General features: G+C 37.6%; 1 protein-coding gene across 1 annotated transcript in view; it reads right to left on the minus strand.

Annotated features, from left to right (window-relative positions):
- LOC126419428 (uncharacterized) overlaps window positions 1–13540 on the minus strand; it is a 66649-nt gene extending 53109 nt beyond the window's left edge. The window contains exons 1-2 of the mRNA XM_050086616.1: window positions 13409–13540; window positions 3493–3735 (exon numbers count right to left, since the gene is read on the minus strand). Of these exons, the coding sequence (XP_049942573.1) occupies window positions 3493–3735; window positions 13409–13540 (375 nt within the window). The remainder of the gene's footprint in view (window positions 1–3492; window positions 3736–13408) is intronic.
- Between the last annotated feature and the right edge of the window lie 1782 nt (window positions 13541–15322).

The following is a 15322-nucleotide window of genomic DNA, read 5'->3' on the forward strand; positions in this document are numbered from 1 at the left end:
AGCATTCGAACCTGCGACTGTAGCGGTCGCGCAGTTCCAGACTGAAGTGCCTAGAACCGCTCGGCCACACGGGCTGGCCATGATTACTTAAAGAAATAGTTAATTCACCTTTCAAATCTATTTTACAGTTTTCCACTTTAGTGGTTAAAATGTCAAATTCAGTCTTCAAATTTCCCATGCCTTCACACAATGGGCTAAAGTCCTTATTTTGTTCATCTAGTTTTGCACTTAACAATCCTAAAGTTTTATTCTGAATGTCCAATTTATTATTTACTTGAGTATTCACTGTGTCTATTTCTCTACTTAAATTAGTGCTCTGGGCATCGAGCTTTTCAGTTAGAGTTGCTGAATCTGGTCATCCAACTTTGCATTCAATTGAGTATTTACTGAGTCCAACTTAAGACTTTGAGCTTTTAAAATTGCACTCTGTGCTCCTAATTTTTACTTAAAGTAATAATTTGGACATTTTGAGCTTTGATTAAATTCACTACTTCAGACCAGTTTGGCATTTCCCTACTCACTTTAATAGCCGTGGCTGGTTCTGAAGTTTCTCCTAGTTGCTGTTATTGATCGATAACTTTACATGTTTTAGACCTTGTGAGCATTAAAAAAATTCTACTTACTTATAATGACTACAATATTAAAGTCTATTTCAACAGTTCCTTCAACTTTATACTCAAACAATTATTGTTTTATGCTCACCCGGTGTAGAATCTAGCTGCGTTGGTGAGTGGATGTGTATTCAGTGCCGCTGAACAACACTGGTGCTGGCAGCATAGAATGTTGGTTTCAGCATCGGCGAGCAGATGTGGAGTCAGCACCGGTGAGCAGCACTGGCTCGGGCATTGTCAGATGTAAAGCTGGTTACTGTGTTGTCATCAGTTGTGATGTGTGTGAGAACTGTGTACTTTCCACACCGAATCTTCTTAGTCGAAGTATTCTCGGCGTAACTCTTCTTAGTCTAAAATGTTGAGGTCTGCTATCTGTTTTCTGATGTTATTACTTTCTTATGACATTTACTGTGTTGCATCTGCAACTGTCATCCATTTCTTGGACCCAATCCAATTACTTGAAACAGTTCTCTTATCTTGTCATGCCTGGTTGCTATGGCAATTCAAAATATCTTCTTTCCAATTCCATCTTAAAATTCCTGTTTTCTTCAAGTCCTGTCACTTAGGTTGACACGTTCTAATGTTTTGACAACACGAGGAGCAGTGCGAAACTGGATTGCGTTCACAATTTACACCTCTCTCTCATCAGTTGACTTAAGTGACAGGTCTAGCCGATCCTCTTCTCTGGATAATCAGCTACATCAATCTCGCAAAAGCTTCTTCTCCGAAGACTATCACTGGATATAGAAAATAAAAGGACTCTACTTTTGAAATAATTGGGTACTCTTAGAAAACTTTCAGTTCAATCATGTTATGTTTTCACTTCAACCGGAAACCACTTTGCCATTTCTTGTATAAACATTTAAACTCTATTATGCCAACATAGTCATCAGACATTAGACTCTAATAATATACATTTATATCATGGTTGGTTTAATAACCACCACAAATTATTAACATGTCTCACCTCTAGCGAGTCCCATACATGAAGTAAGTACAAGTCTCTATTCAATCCGTGCTTCATCTGTCTCTTTAACAATTATCACAGTACCATACACCATGGGATTTTATACTAACACTCCTTGTCCTTTTAATACACCTTCCAAGGCATGACCGGCAAACTCTTGTCGGTGCTGCTCATCTGACGCAGCTCCTGTCCTCCCATGAAAAACATCAATCCTGCACACACAGACATGTGTTGTACAGTAAATAGGCTCTCTCAAACTTATCTTTGAAACATCATGTGTTTGAGGTGGCTGAAGGTCAAGTGGTTCTAGAATTTACGTGGAAATCCTCAAAGCAGTACAAGTTCCTTGTACAAAAACCAGTGTGCATCTAGAAAAGATGATGTAACGCATCTGTTGGAACAGTGATTATGTGATGTACTATGAATTGCTTCTGCAAGATTTAACCAATGGTACTGACAATTATTGTCAACAACTGAGAAGTCTTGCAGATGCAGTAGAAGAACAGTGACTAGGAAGACTGAGTGAAGTGATGCTATTCCATGATAATGCCCACCTACTTTCTGCTAGACTGACAAAAAGCACTATACAGAAGTTGTGTCTGGAAGTCACTATGCATCCATCTTATTCACCTGCTCTTGTGCCCTCAGATTTTTCACCTTTTCTGCTCTCTACTGAATGACCTTCAAGGAACTTCCTTTCTGAGTGAAGATGCACTCCAAACATGGTTCGACAAGTTCTTTGCCTGAAAAATCACATGATTTCTACAGCTGTGGAATTGAAAAGTTACCTGTTGTTGGCATAGTGTTGTAAATAGTGAAGCAGAATAATTATTGGTGACTAAAGTCTCTGTTATGTGTATCTGTTCTGTTTATTAAACTTATTACAAAATGCTATGAACTTATGTGCCAACCCAATATTTTGGTGAACAAACACAATCATTAAATACGGTGTGAACATTTTACTATTAGCAGACTGATTTTGGTTGTGGTTCAATATGGATGCTGACTGTTAATAAGTGTGTGTAGTTTGAGTTAAGTGATAGTGAAAGAAATTGATAAACATTGACTTGAACTGAGAAATATGCAGTAAAAAGTGTGCTCATTGTTTAGTATAGACTTAGTGGGAGTATTTGTGACTCTTCAGTATGAAAACATAGAACAGTTACTTATCAAACAGCTTACCTCATTTAGCTAGCAAGTCTAGACCTGAAGTGTAGAACATGCTTACAGCAGATTAACAGACAACAAAGAGCAGTTTTGGGACATACACAACACATTCCAGTTCTTTAGATTTCCTAGAAAGAGTCAAACTGTTTGTTGTCCTAAACTAGATAGCAGATTTGCTGAACTTACTGAGATAGGAAAGCAATGAGCAAAAATAAAAAGTGTTGCTGCAACCTATGCAAACACCAATAAAATATGAGTATCTCACTCCACTGCACTGTAATTGTTTTATAATGGCATCATAAACGCTTTGTGAATGTAGGACTAATTACATTGCTCCTGGATACACTTGATCTCACACCTAATGAGGCCATATGGGATACAATTCAAACGGACGTGCACATATTGAGCCCTGCTCTGACCATTTTCTGTAAGTTTTAAGTGGTTGTTCAATCTTCATTGCTCCACAAATTACTCCTTAAAATTTGGAATATTAACTGAACAGTCAAATTTTTGAGGACTTCCTCAACATTTTGGGGGAAGTTCTGTAGGCCACAAAACCAAAACACTAATGGCCTGCATGTTGGGACAATATAGGCCTCCAATTACAGAGCACAGACATGAGAAGTTGCGGCATGAGTCAGAATGAAGGCATATAAACTACATTGAATAAAGACATATAAAGAGGTATATTACCATGCCAATGAAATTCACTGCTATACAGAAGAAATAAAACATATATGATTTTACCTGCTCTTTTATTGGACAATCAATGCGAACCACATATGCCAGAGGCACAGTAATCTGAATGCCCCTTACTGTATACAGTTTATTTGCCTTGTGTGGGTTATATTTTTTTAATGTTTTAACACTTGAATCAGACATTATAACTGCTTGTGTTCTTTCTAAGAGCCCCTTTGTCAGACTCAATGAATCTGCTAACTTCATACGTTTATATAGTTCTTCTATTACTGGTGATTCTTCTGCAGTCCTCTAAAAGAGAAAAATGTATATCAGAATACATAAACTTGCTAATATAACCATATAATGGTTTCAAATGCTGTTTAACAACAATTTTTATTTAAAATAATAGCCAAATTGCAATTTTTTCTATGTGAATCAGAGTATATAGTTTTAAAAGTTTCTGCTGCACAACAACTTTATTAATTAATTGTGTTTATTTTTTTTATTTATTTGCATGTCAAGTTCTGTAGGACCAAATTAAGGAGCAAATTTCCAAGTCATGAAACATGTCAGTACATGAAATTACAACATAAAAGTAATAACAGATAACAATAAATGTTTATGAACCCAAAGAAAGTCAGTCCATAAGTTTAAGTAAACACAATAACAATACAGCAAGAATGAGCTTAATTTTTCGAGAAACTCCTTGACAGAATAGGAGTGCCCCATGAGGAAACTCTTCAGTTTCAATTTGAAAGTGCGTGAATTACCGCTAAGATTTTTGAATTCAAGTGGTAGCTTGTTGAAAATGGATGCAGCAGTATACTGCACACCTTTCTGCACAAGAGTTAAGGAAGTCCGATGCAAATGCAGGTTTGATTTCTGCTGAGTATTAACTGAGTGAAAGCTGCTTAATCTTGGGGATAACTTAACATTGTTAACAAGAAATGACAGTAAGGACTATATATATTGAGAGGCCCATGTCAAAATACCCAGACTCGTGAACAGGGCTCGACAAGAGGTTCATGTACTTACATCGCTTATTGTCTGAACCACCCATATCTGAGCCAAAAATATTCTTTTAGAATGAGAAGAGTTACATCAAAATATAACACCATATGACATAAATAAAAATAAGCAAAGTAGACAGATTTTAGTGTCAAACGATCACTCACTTCAGATAATGTTCGAATTGTAAAAATGGCACCATTAAGCCTCTGAACAAGATCCTGAATGTGGGCTTTCCATGACAGCTTACTATCTATTCAGTTTCACTAATCATATGCCCATTCTGTGAAATTAAAATGTCAGGTTTTGTTGAATTGTGTGTCAGAAACTGCAAAAACTGAGTCTTACTGTGATTTAGCGTTAGTTTATTTTCCACAAGCCATGAACTTAGGTCATGAACTGCACTATTAGAAACTGAGCCAATGTTGCACACAAAATCTTTTACTACCAAAATAGTGTCATCAGCAAACAGAAATATTTTAGAATTACCCGTAATACTAGAGGATGTATCATTTATATAAATAAGGAACAGGAGTGGCCCCAACACTGATCCCTGGGGCACCCCCCACTTGCCCATACTCCATTCAGTCCCCACATCACAGCCATTCTCAACATTGTGAATAATGACCTTTTGCTGTCTGTTGCTAAAGTCAGAGGTGAACCAATTGTGAGCTACTCCCTGTATTCTGTAATGGGCCAACTTCTGGAGCAATATTTTGTGATCAACACAATCAAATGCCATAGTTAATCAAAAAATATGCCCAGCATTCGAAACCTTTTGTTTAACCCATCCAGTACCTCACAGAGAAAAGAGAATATAGCATTTTTAATCAAACGTCTTCTAAAGCTGAACTGTACATTTGATAGCAAATTGTGTGATACAGAATGATCAATTATCCTTACATACACAGCCTTTTCAATAGCTTTAGGAAATACTGATGGCATAGAAATAGGTCTAAAGTTATCTACATTATCCCTTTCTCCCTTTTTATGTAGAGGCTTTACTACTGAGTACTTTAACCGATGAGGAAACTGACCATTCCTAAGGGAAAAATTACAAATATGGCTAAGTACAAGGCTAACATGTGCAGCACAGTACTTTCATATTTTGCTAAGCACTCCATCATATCAATGAGAGTCCTTACTCTTCAGTGATGTAGTTATTGACTCAATCTCCCCCTTGCCTGCATCTCAGAGGAGTATTTCAGACATCAATCTCAGAAAGACATTTGTCAAGGAAGTTATATGATTACCTGTAGAAACTAAATTTTTATTTAGTTCACCAGCAATGCTCAGAAAATGTCTGTTAAATACTGTACATGTATCTGATTTATCAGTAACAGAAATATTTTTACTACGAATTGACTTTATGTCATCAACCTTGTGATGCTGACCAGACACTCGCTTCACAACTGACCATACGGTTTTAATTTTATCCTGTGAATTAGCTATTCTATTTGCATACCACATACTTTTTGCTTTCCTAATAACTTTTTTAAGCATCTTACAATACTATCTGTAATGGGCTACTGTAGCTTGATTGTGACTACTTTTAACATTTTGATATAATTCCCACTTGGTTCTACATAATATCCTTATCCCACTAGTCAGCCACCCAGGCTGCCTATTACTGCTATAGTTCAATTCTTTTATCTTGGCGGCTCACGCATGCCCGCCCAGATGCGGGAGATTGCTGCGTTGCCAGTTGCACACGACGCACGCGCCAAGAGAAGCAGCACCATAGTATAGCATAGTTCGCAAGCTTACGTTTAGGGGGGAGCACGCAGTTCATGAAGTAATGCTACCATGGCCGCATTAAGCCTTTCGCTGCTACAGAGACGTGCTCCCCGCATTCCGCGCTGTGCGCGATTTTGTCACTGCACTGCTCGCCTGTGCAGACACACTTTTGTTGCAGTCGCGAAAGATGAAATATTTCTCAATATTACATACGACACCTATGTGGTACTTAAATTAAATGAGATATTGTTACACAGTAAATTTTATATGAAATTTAGGTATCTTGTTCACATTTCATTCTCAACATTGTGGCAACTAAAATCGACCATACGGAAAGTATACTCTATGGTCATTTACCTCTGCAAACTCTTCAAAATTTCGTGCAATGGTTTACTATATTTATTGCTACACAATAACTGGGTTGAACATCGAAACAAAATTAAGTCATTTATGGGGGGAAGGTATCAGTCAAGAAGATGTGTAAAAATCTAATTTTTGGGCCAAATAGTTTTTGTGAAATTGAATGATAAGTGTGTCAAAGCAGTGAGAACACCATGTGTCTGCACAGGCGAGCAGTGCAGTGATGACAAAATCGCGCACAGCGCGGAATGCGGGGAGCACGTGTCTGGACCAGCAAAAGATTTAATGAAGAGACAAAGCACTAGAAATTTCAAAAAATTGCATTCAAACGAATAAAACTCATGAAGTAAGACACTTCGATATTGTTTTTAAATAAAGAAAACAATAAGCACTGCACAAGGTTTGAACTCTACACCTATCGCCAACCCAACGCCTTAACCGTTACGCTACCGCAACACGTCCTACAATGTAACACCACAAGGTATCTCACAGGTCACGCAAAATACTGACAAACACTGTTGGTATGATTATGAATTACTCATACTTCGTTGAAGTACAATAGCAAAAACAATTACCGCTGTTCTTTATTGCGAAAAAGCGGTTCGTGAGATTGATACAAACACCTTTCCTTGCTATCGCCTGAATTAGAAGACTTATTGCTTGTTTGGTTTACTTAATTAATAGAGTATGAAGCAGTTGGTATAAAGAATGCTTTTTCCAAACTTTCTATAAAAGAAAGTCTGCTATCAAGACATTGCTTTTGTTCAATTACTTTCTTTATGACTGAACGTTCTAAAACTGAATACACTCGTCCATGCTCTGCACTGCAGTCGAGATCTGGCAACGTCGTTCTCTGTTCATTGGCTGACTGTGTTTTGTGATGTCAGATGTGCAGAACAAACGTAAACTCGGCCGCCAACATATATGACGCGCACTTTAGTACCCCATTCAGAACATTCTAATGGAAAGCAAGTTCCAAAGAGCATGAGAAATGTGCTAAGGAAAGCATTATATTTATCATCTATGTTATCAGCACTATTAACATCCTGCCACTCTTGTTCCTTGACAAGGTTTAAAAAAACCTGCTGTTGGATTAACTTTCCTAAATAGGTTGTAATTAGATGTGACATTTGTTTGAGTACTTAAGTCTTTTAATGTTAAAATATGTGCATCATGGTCTGAAAGGCCATTCACCCTTTTACTAACAGAATGCCCATCTAATAATGAAGAATGAATTAATATATTGTCTGTGGCTGTGCTACTGTTCCCCTGCGCCCTAGTCAGAAAAACACAGGCTGCATCAGATCATATGAATTTATGAGACCTACCAACATTCTTTTTCTTGCACCATCAATACAAAATTTATTTTGAAGTCACCACATATAATTAATTTCTGGTACTTCCTACAAAGTGAATCAAGAACCCTCTCCAGCTTCAGCAGAAATGCTCTGAAGTCAGAGTTAGAAGACCTATAAACAACAACAGTTAGAAGTTTAGTTTCGTGAAATTCAAATGCCTCTGCTCAACATTTAAATATCTGTTCAGTGCAGTGCTGTGACACATCTATGGGCTCAAATGGAATACTGTTTTTTTGCATACATAGCTACTTCCCCACCCCGCAAGGAACTCCTTGAAAAACAGCCAGCTAATCTGTATCCCAGTAAAGGAAGCCTCTGAATTGTCAAATTATTTAAGTGGTGTTCTGATATACCAATAATTTCAGAGTCAACATCTATAAGCAGTTCACTAACTTTGTCTGTAATACCTCTTATATTTTGATGAAATATGCTAATTCCTTCAAAAATGGTTCAAATGGCTCTGAGCACTATAGGACTTAACATCTGAGGCCATCAGTTCCCTAGAACTTAGAACTACTTAAACCTAACTAACCTAAGGACATCACACACATCCATGCCCGAGGCAGGATTCGAACCTGCGACTGTAGCGGTCATGCGGTTCCAGACTGAAGCGCCTAGAACAGCACGGCCACACCGGCCGGCTAATTCCTTCACTACTTGGGAACATTACATCCTTGGAAGGTGAGCCCTTAGTTAGAGGGACTTCCTTTAAGCAGGTATACCTATCAGCTGACTTCAGTTTAAAAAAGGTGCAGTTCTAACACCAACTACTACTGGAATTTTTCCATGAGTGATCCCACCACCACCACCACCACCACCCCCACCCCCACCACCACCACCACCACCACCATTACCACCACCACCAATGCACAACATTCACTGTCACCTATAAGCTTTGACAGCTTCCCATTCTCATACCTATTGAGGTGCATGCCATGCCTAGTGAATCCCGATCTACTGATAGACCCAACTGGCACCACTGAGATGTGACCCATGCCCTCTGCCATCAGCGCCCTCCCCAGTCCCATGTTTAACACGCCTAACAGCCATATCAAGACACTGAAACAGTTGCACAAAATGCATGTTAGTGCCACCAGTTTGAATATCTATCTTTACCAGGTCACCACCTACATCATATTCTCCATCCCTATCAATACTGTTCCCTGCTCAACCCACTATGACTACCTGATCTTCCATCGTAAAGTTCCTACATGACTCTCCTATGCTGTCAGCAACTTGTGCGAACCCTGCACTAGGCTTCGCAATGCTGGTGACCTTGTACTCACCCCCCAACACTTCCTGCAACTGCTGGCCCACACACCTACTGTGCAAACTACCTAGCAGAAGAACCTTCTTCTTTCTGTTAGACTTTGCAACTGACCTAGGCCTCCTAACTGCTGAGGACTGCTGCATGTTCCCTACATCTACAACTACACAAGGCTCCTCTCCACTCAACTCTGACAGTTAGTCAAATCTATCGCATATATGTGAAGTATAACTATCTGAATACCTCCTATTCCTAGCTGCCTTCTTGACAACTGCCAGTTCCCATTCCCACCACCCTTCACCCTCCTCAACCTATCTAGTTCCTCCTTTGCACATGGTAACTGCACCTGAAGGACACAGATCTTACGTTCCTGCTTCTCTATCAACTTATTTCTACTACAGATTCTGCATTCCCAGGAGAGGATCTCGCTAGAATGCCCACTGGCTTCCCCACTACATTCCCCCCAATGAAAATACTTCAAACAAATCCCACACCATAACCCACTACTCACAAACCTATGACAGAGCCCACACTTCTCACTCATGGTAAAATTTTGCAGTTACTGAAAAAAACTATATGTTTACGTTACCAAAGTTAGTCACATCAGTGGAACTATTTATAGAACTAACAATAGCAATCTCAAAATGCTCTGTCTACTAAGATAGCAACTACTAGTATCAGTACTACTACACCACAGCTAATACCAGTACCAACAGTACTTCACAAAATTACTAGCTAAACCCAAAATTTCAAATGGCCACTGAAACACTCAATGAAGTTAAAAGATTGAATGATAATTTTACTCAAATATTTCAGTACAAACAATAAGAAATGTCAGCTGAAAACTACAGCACAAAATTTACTAAATGACTTCAGCACACAGAAAATTCTAAAAAAAACAGCAAGCAAATGTTTCCAAAAGTTTATTAAATTGTTATTTCGCCACAAACAACACAAAACATTGCTGAAAACTATTAAATTTAATAACTGTATAACAGTGCACAAATAAGTTTGTCAGTAATTAGCTTTATCACTGCTACAGCTGCACTGCATGCCACAAAATGTGAACACATGACTGAAGCGTGAGGCTTAGACGAACAACATAAGCACTCTCACAAATAACAGACCACTCGAGTCAATAACACAGGAAGAAAGACTGAGATTAATGAAAATCCACTAATAAGTTACTTTTACAGCAAATATTAACACAAATAAAATTTAAAATAAGTAACTGAGGACTAAAACTTTATAAAATATTTACGAGCAGTTTCGACAGTAGCCCAGCACACGTGACATCACACAAAAACTTTGTCTATTATGCCATTTTCAAATAATCCTGCAATAATGGCAAATTCTTTTTTGCATTTCCAACAGCACAAAAACTGAAAAATAATCTCAGAAAATCACTCCAGAATGCCATATAGCAACATCTAACGTGTATGGCAAATAATTACCAATATAGTCATATGCCATCCAACATATAACCGTATATAAAGTTTTATACAAAAAATATTATCATCATTAATAATGCAAGATCACGTGAAAATGACACAGTAGCAAAAAGGTGACTCATTGTATATACATAATGCATTAGTAAAGTCAATGTTTAGCAGAAACATGAAAAACTATTTTCTACATATTTCGTTAATCTAATGCATGCTGAGGGCTCATCAGAAAAGAAACTTCTGGAATAACAATGACACTTACAAGTACCACATGCAGTAGCAATTTTTACATATTGTAGAAAAATCACGGTATCTGGTGGAGAAAGAACACATTTCTTGATTTATTTTGGAAAATCTGACATGCTTTTTCTGTGGCCTACCTCATCTTACATTATTTGTCCTACATTGCTTAAGAAACAGATGGCACATTCACACACTTCTCTTATGAATCTAAAGAGAGTATGTCATATTATATCAATTAAGAAATTTCAAAATTAGAGTATTACTGGCATAGAACTAGCATTTCAAAACTCTGAGATTCTCAGCGTAATATCTTCCTGGCTATAATGTTCTGGGTATGCTGATGACATATTGAAGTGAATGTAGCAGGTCGAAACACAGCTTGAGAAAAGTACAAATTAAGTAATTTTGTTGCTTATGTCAGTGGTGAAGATACTTTTTTCCATTGTTATAAGTGCGACATAACCCAACAAGATACCATTATTTATAGCTTATGTCTCTGCTATCAGAGCATAACTTAATCATAGCTAACACTTGATTTAAGAATCATGAAAGAGGCCTTGAGACATTGGAAGGTTTCAGATAGATTAAATAATGGTAAGACAGAGATTTAGGAATCAGGTTTTAAATTGTAAGACATTTCCAGGGTCAGATACGAACTCTGACCACAATTTGTTGTTTATAAACTGTAGAGAAAAACTGAAGGAACTACAAAAAGATAGGAATTTAAGGAGATGGGATTTGGATAACCGAGCAGTCTAAGGTGCTGCAGTCATGGACTGTGCAGCTGGTCCTGGCGGAGGTTTGAGTCCTCCCTCAGGCATGGGTGTGTGTGTTTGTCCTTAGGATAATTTAAGTTAAGTGGTGTGTAACCTTAGGGACTGATGACCTTAGCAGTTAAGTCCCATAAAATTTCACACACATTTGATTTGAACTTGAATAAACTGAATGAACCAGATGTTGTAGAGATTTTCAGAGAGAGCATTAGAGAATGATTGACAAGAACAGGGCAAAGAAATACAGTTGAAGAAGAATGGGTAGTTTTGAGAGATGAAATATGAAGGCAGCAGAGGTTCAAGTATGTAAAAAGATAAGGGCTAGTAGAAATCATTGGGTAACAAAAGAGATGTTGAATGTAACTGATGAAAGGAGAAAATATAAAAATTCAGTAAATGAAACAGAAGACAAGGAATACAAATGTCTAATAAATGAGACCGACAGGAAGAGCAAAATGGCTAAGGATGGATGGCTAGAGGACAAATGTAAGGATGTTGAAGCATATATCACTAGAGGTAAGATAGATACTGCCTACAGGAAAATTACAGAGACCTTTGGAAAAAAGAGAACCAACTGTATGAATATCAAGAGCTCAGACGGAAAACCAGTCCTAAGCAAAGACAGTAAAGCAGAAAGGTGGATAGAGTATATAGAGGGCCTATACAAGGGCGATGTACTTGAGGGCAATATTATAGAAATGAAAGAGGACATAGATGAAGATGAAATGGGAGATATGATACTGAATGAAGAATTTGACAGAGCACTGAAAGATCTAAGTTGAAACAAGACCCTGGGAGTAGACAACATTCCATTAGAGCTACCGATAGCCTTGGGAGAGCCAGCCATGACAAAACTCTTCCATCTGGTGAGCAAATGTATGAGACATAAAAAATACCCTCAGACTTCAAGAAGAACATAATAATTCCAATCCCAAAGAAAGCAGGTGTTGTCAGCTGTGAAAATTACCGAACTATCAGTTTAATAAGTCATGGTTGCAAAATACTAACATGAATTCCTTATAGATGAATGGAAAAACTGGTAGAAGCCGACCTTGGGGAAGATCAGTTTGCATTCTGCAGAAATGTTGGAACACTCAGGGCAATACTGACACCATGACTTACCTTAAAAGGAAAGGCAAACCTACATTTTTAGTATTTGTAGACTTAGAGAAAACTTTTGATAATGTTGACTGGAATACTCTCTTTCAAATTCTGAAGGTGGCAGGGGTAAAATACAGGGTGTGAAAGGCTATTTACAATTTGTACAGAAACCAGATGGCAGTTATATGAGTCGAGGGGCACAAAAGGCAAGCAGTGTTTAAGAAGGGAGTGAGACAGGGTTGTAGCTTATCCCCGATGTTATTCAATCTGTATATTGAACAAGCAGTAAATGAAACAAAAGGAAAATTTGGAGTAGGATTTAAAATCCATGGAGAAGAAATAAAAACTTTGAGGTTTGCTGCCAACATTGTAATTCTGTCAGAGACAGTAAAGGACATGGAAGAGCAGTTGAATGGAATGGACAGTGTCTTGAAAGGAGGATATAAGATGAATATAATCAAAAGCAAAATAAGGATAATGGTATGTGGTCAAATTAAATCAGGTGATGCTGAGGGAATTATATAAGGAAATGAGACACTTAACCCTTTGTTGCCTGACAGTACTTAAAAGTACCAGTAAGTTTTGACTCTCATTATTTTCTCGTAGTACAGTTTCGTGATCTGAGAGTCTGTCGGTACGTAACAGTAACTCTGCTCTACTGTTTCATATATGTTATTGTGCAATACATACACCTCTCTGGCGGTCAGAGCTTGAAATTGTTTTTCGCGCGCTGCTGTGAAAACAGAATATTGTATGTGCTTGTTTCCATGGTGTTGCCTGAATTTGTGCGCAATTTATTGAAACTTCCGTTGAGTTTTCCATTGTAAGTACTTACCTTCTTTATTTTTTTATAATAGTTTGAAGCATTACGTTACAAGTGAATGAGATAAAGTGGAAAATATAAAGCGGACTTGTTAGTACCGTCAGGTTGTGCGAACACTTTACTGTAGCAACAATGCGTTACCTCTCACTAGTTGTTCTGTCCACTTTTTCTCACACAGATGGATGAAAATCATAAAACTGGTGGCTACTTTCGACCTTTGAGTTATGCAGAGATTGAAGTAATTTTGTATGAGGATATTGCAGAGGATACTGACATTGGAGATTATGACGAAAATGTTAATAATTTTGACAAAGCTTTTTCGTGCAATTTGCAAGAGGCAGATTGTGAAACAAACTCCACTTGTTTGGATAATAATGCCTCAGAGAGTTCTTTGCCATGGAACTGTGAATACAGATATAGTGAACGTATCTTCTTTCACTTAGATTATCATAAATTCTTTTTCAGCACTAGTCAATTTCTTCTTTTTCATTTCACAAATTACAGTAGAATCCTGTTCCGTCTGTGACAACTGCAGTACTATTTGCATTCGTGTATTCGTTTTGCAGGGCCTATGGAAGAATTATTTCAGGATTGCCACACAGCTACTGATTTTTTATTTTCATTTTGAAGCCAATTGTAGAAGACAATTTTCCAGAGCAATCTTTACGCAACACAGAAGGTAAAAATTTTAAATCTGAAGGAACATGAGCTGTCTGATTTTTTGGGAATTAATTTATTTATGGTTTACCACAAGCTACCATCATGGAAAAACTACTGGTCTGCATGTGGTGATCTTGGTATTTCTACTGTAGGGCGATGCATGAGTAGGGACAGGTTTGATTTTATTTTGAGTAATTTACATCTTAATGATAACACAAAAATTCCAGAAAGAAACACTGATAAATTGTATAAAATATGCCCGCTTCTGACTGCTTTGAATAAGCAATTTATGTCCATATATAGGGGCACTAGAGAACTCAGTATTGATGAATCAATGATTGTCTTCAAGGGAAGAAGTAGCATAAAGCAATATAATCCATTACAACCAATCAAAAGAGGCTAGAAACTATGGGCAATTTGTGATCAAAAAGGATACACACTCAATTTTGAAGTGTATCAAGGTAGAAATGAGACACTGGAGAAGGACTTTGAAGGGTACGGTTTAGGGGAGAGAGTAGTACTGAAACTGTCTAAACCATATTGGGGTCAGTACAGAAAATTGTACTTTGACAATTTTTTTACTTCTGTTCCACTTCTGGAGAAATTAAAATCCGTAAATACATTTGCCTGTGGAACAATTAGAACAAGCAGGAAAGGTTTGCCAGCAAATTTACCTAAAGAAAAATGGCTAAAGCGTGGGGAATCAAATCACAGAGTGTCATCTTTAGACCTAACAGTATTTCAATGGAGGGGCAATAAAGTAGTGTATTTTGCATCAAACTTCCATGGCACTGAACAGAGCATAGTGTCAAGAAAACAGAAAGATGGAACTAGTATGACTATACCATGTCAAGTTATTGTATGTGATTCCAATAAAAACAGGGTGGTGTGGATCATGCAGAAAGATTATGTTCAACTTATGGTCTTGACAGGCGATCAAAGAAATGGTAGCACTGTCACTTCCGGGGAGTAATAGAAATTGCTTTTGTCAATGATTACATCATTTTCAGTGATCTACATGGGGCACTGCCACTACTGGAATTGAGGCGTGTTGTGGCACTAGGGCTAATGAATGAACAGCAAGTGCCAAATCTCAAAAAGAGAAACTCTGGTAAAGATGA

This window comes from Schistocerca serialis, chromosome 9, assembly GCF_023864345.2.
Source record: "Schistocerca serialis cubense isolate TAMUIC-IGC-003099 chromosome 9, iqSchSeri2.2, whole genome shotgun sequence".
NCBI lineage: Eukaryota > Metazoa > Arthropoda > Insecta > Orthoptera > Acrididae > Schistocerca > Schistocerca serialis.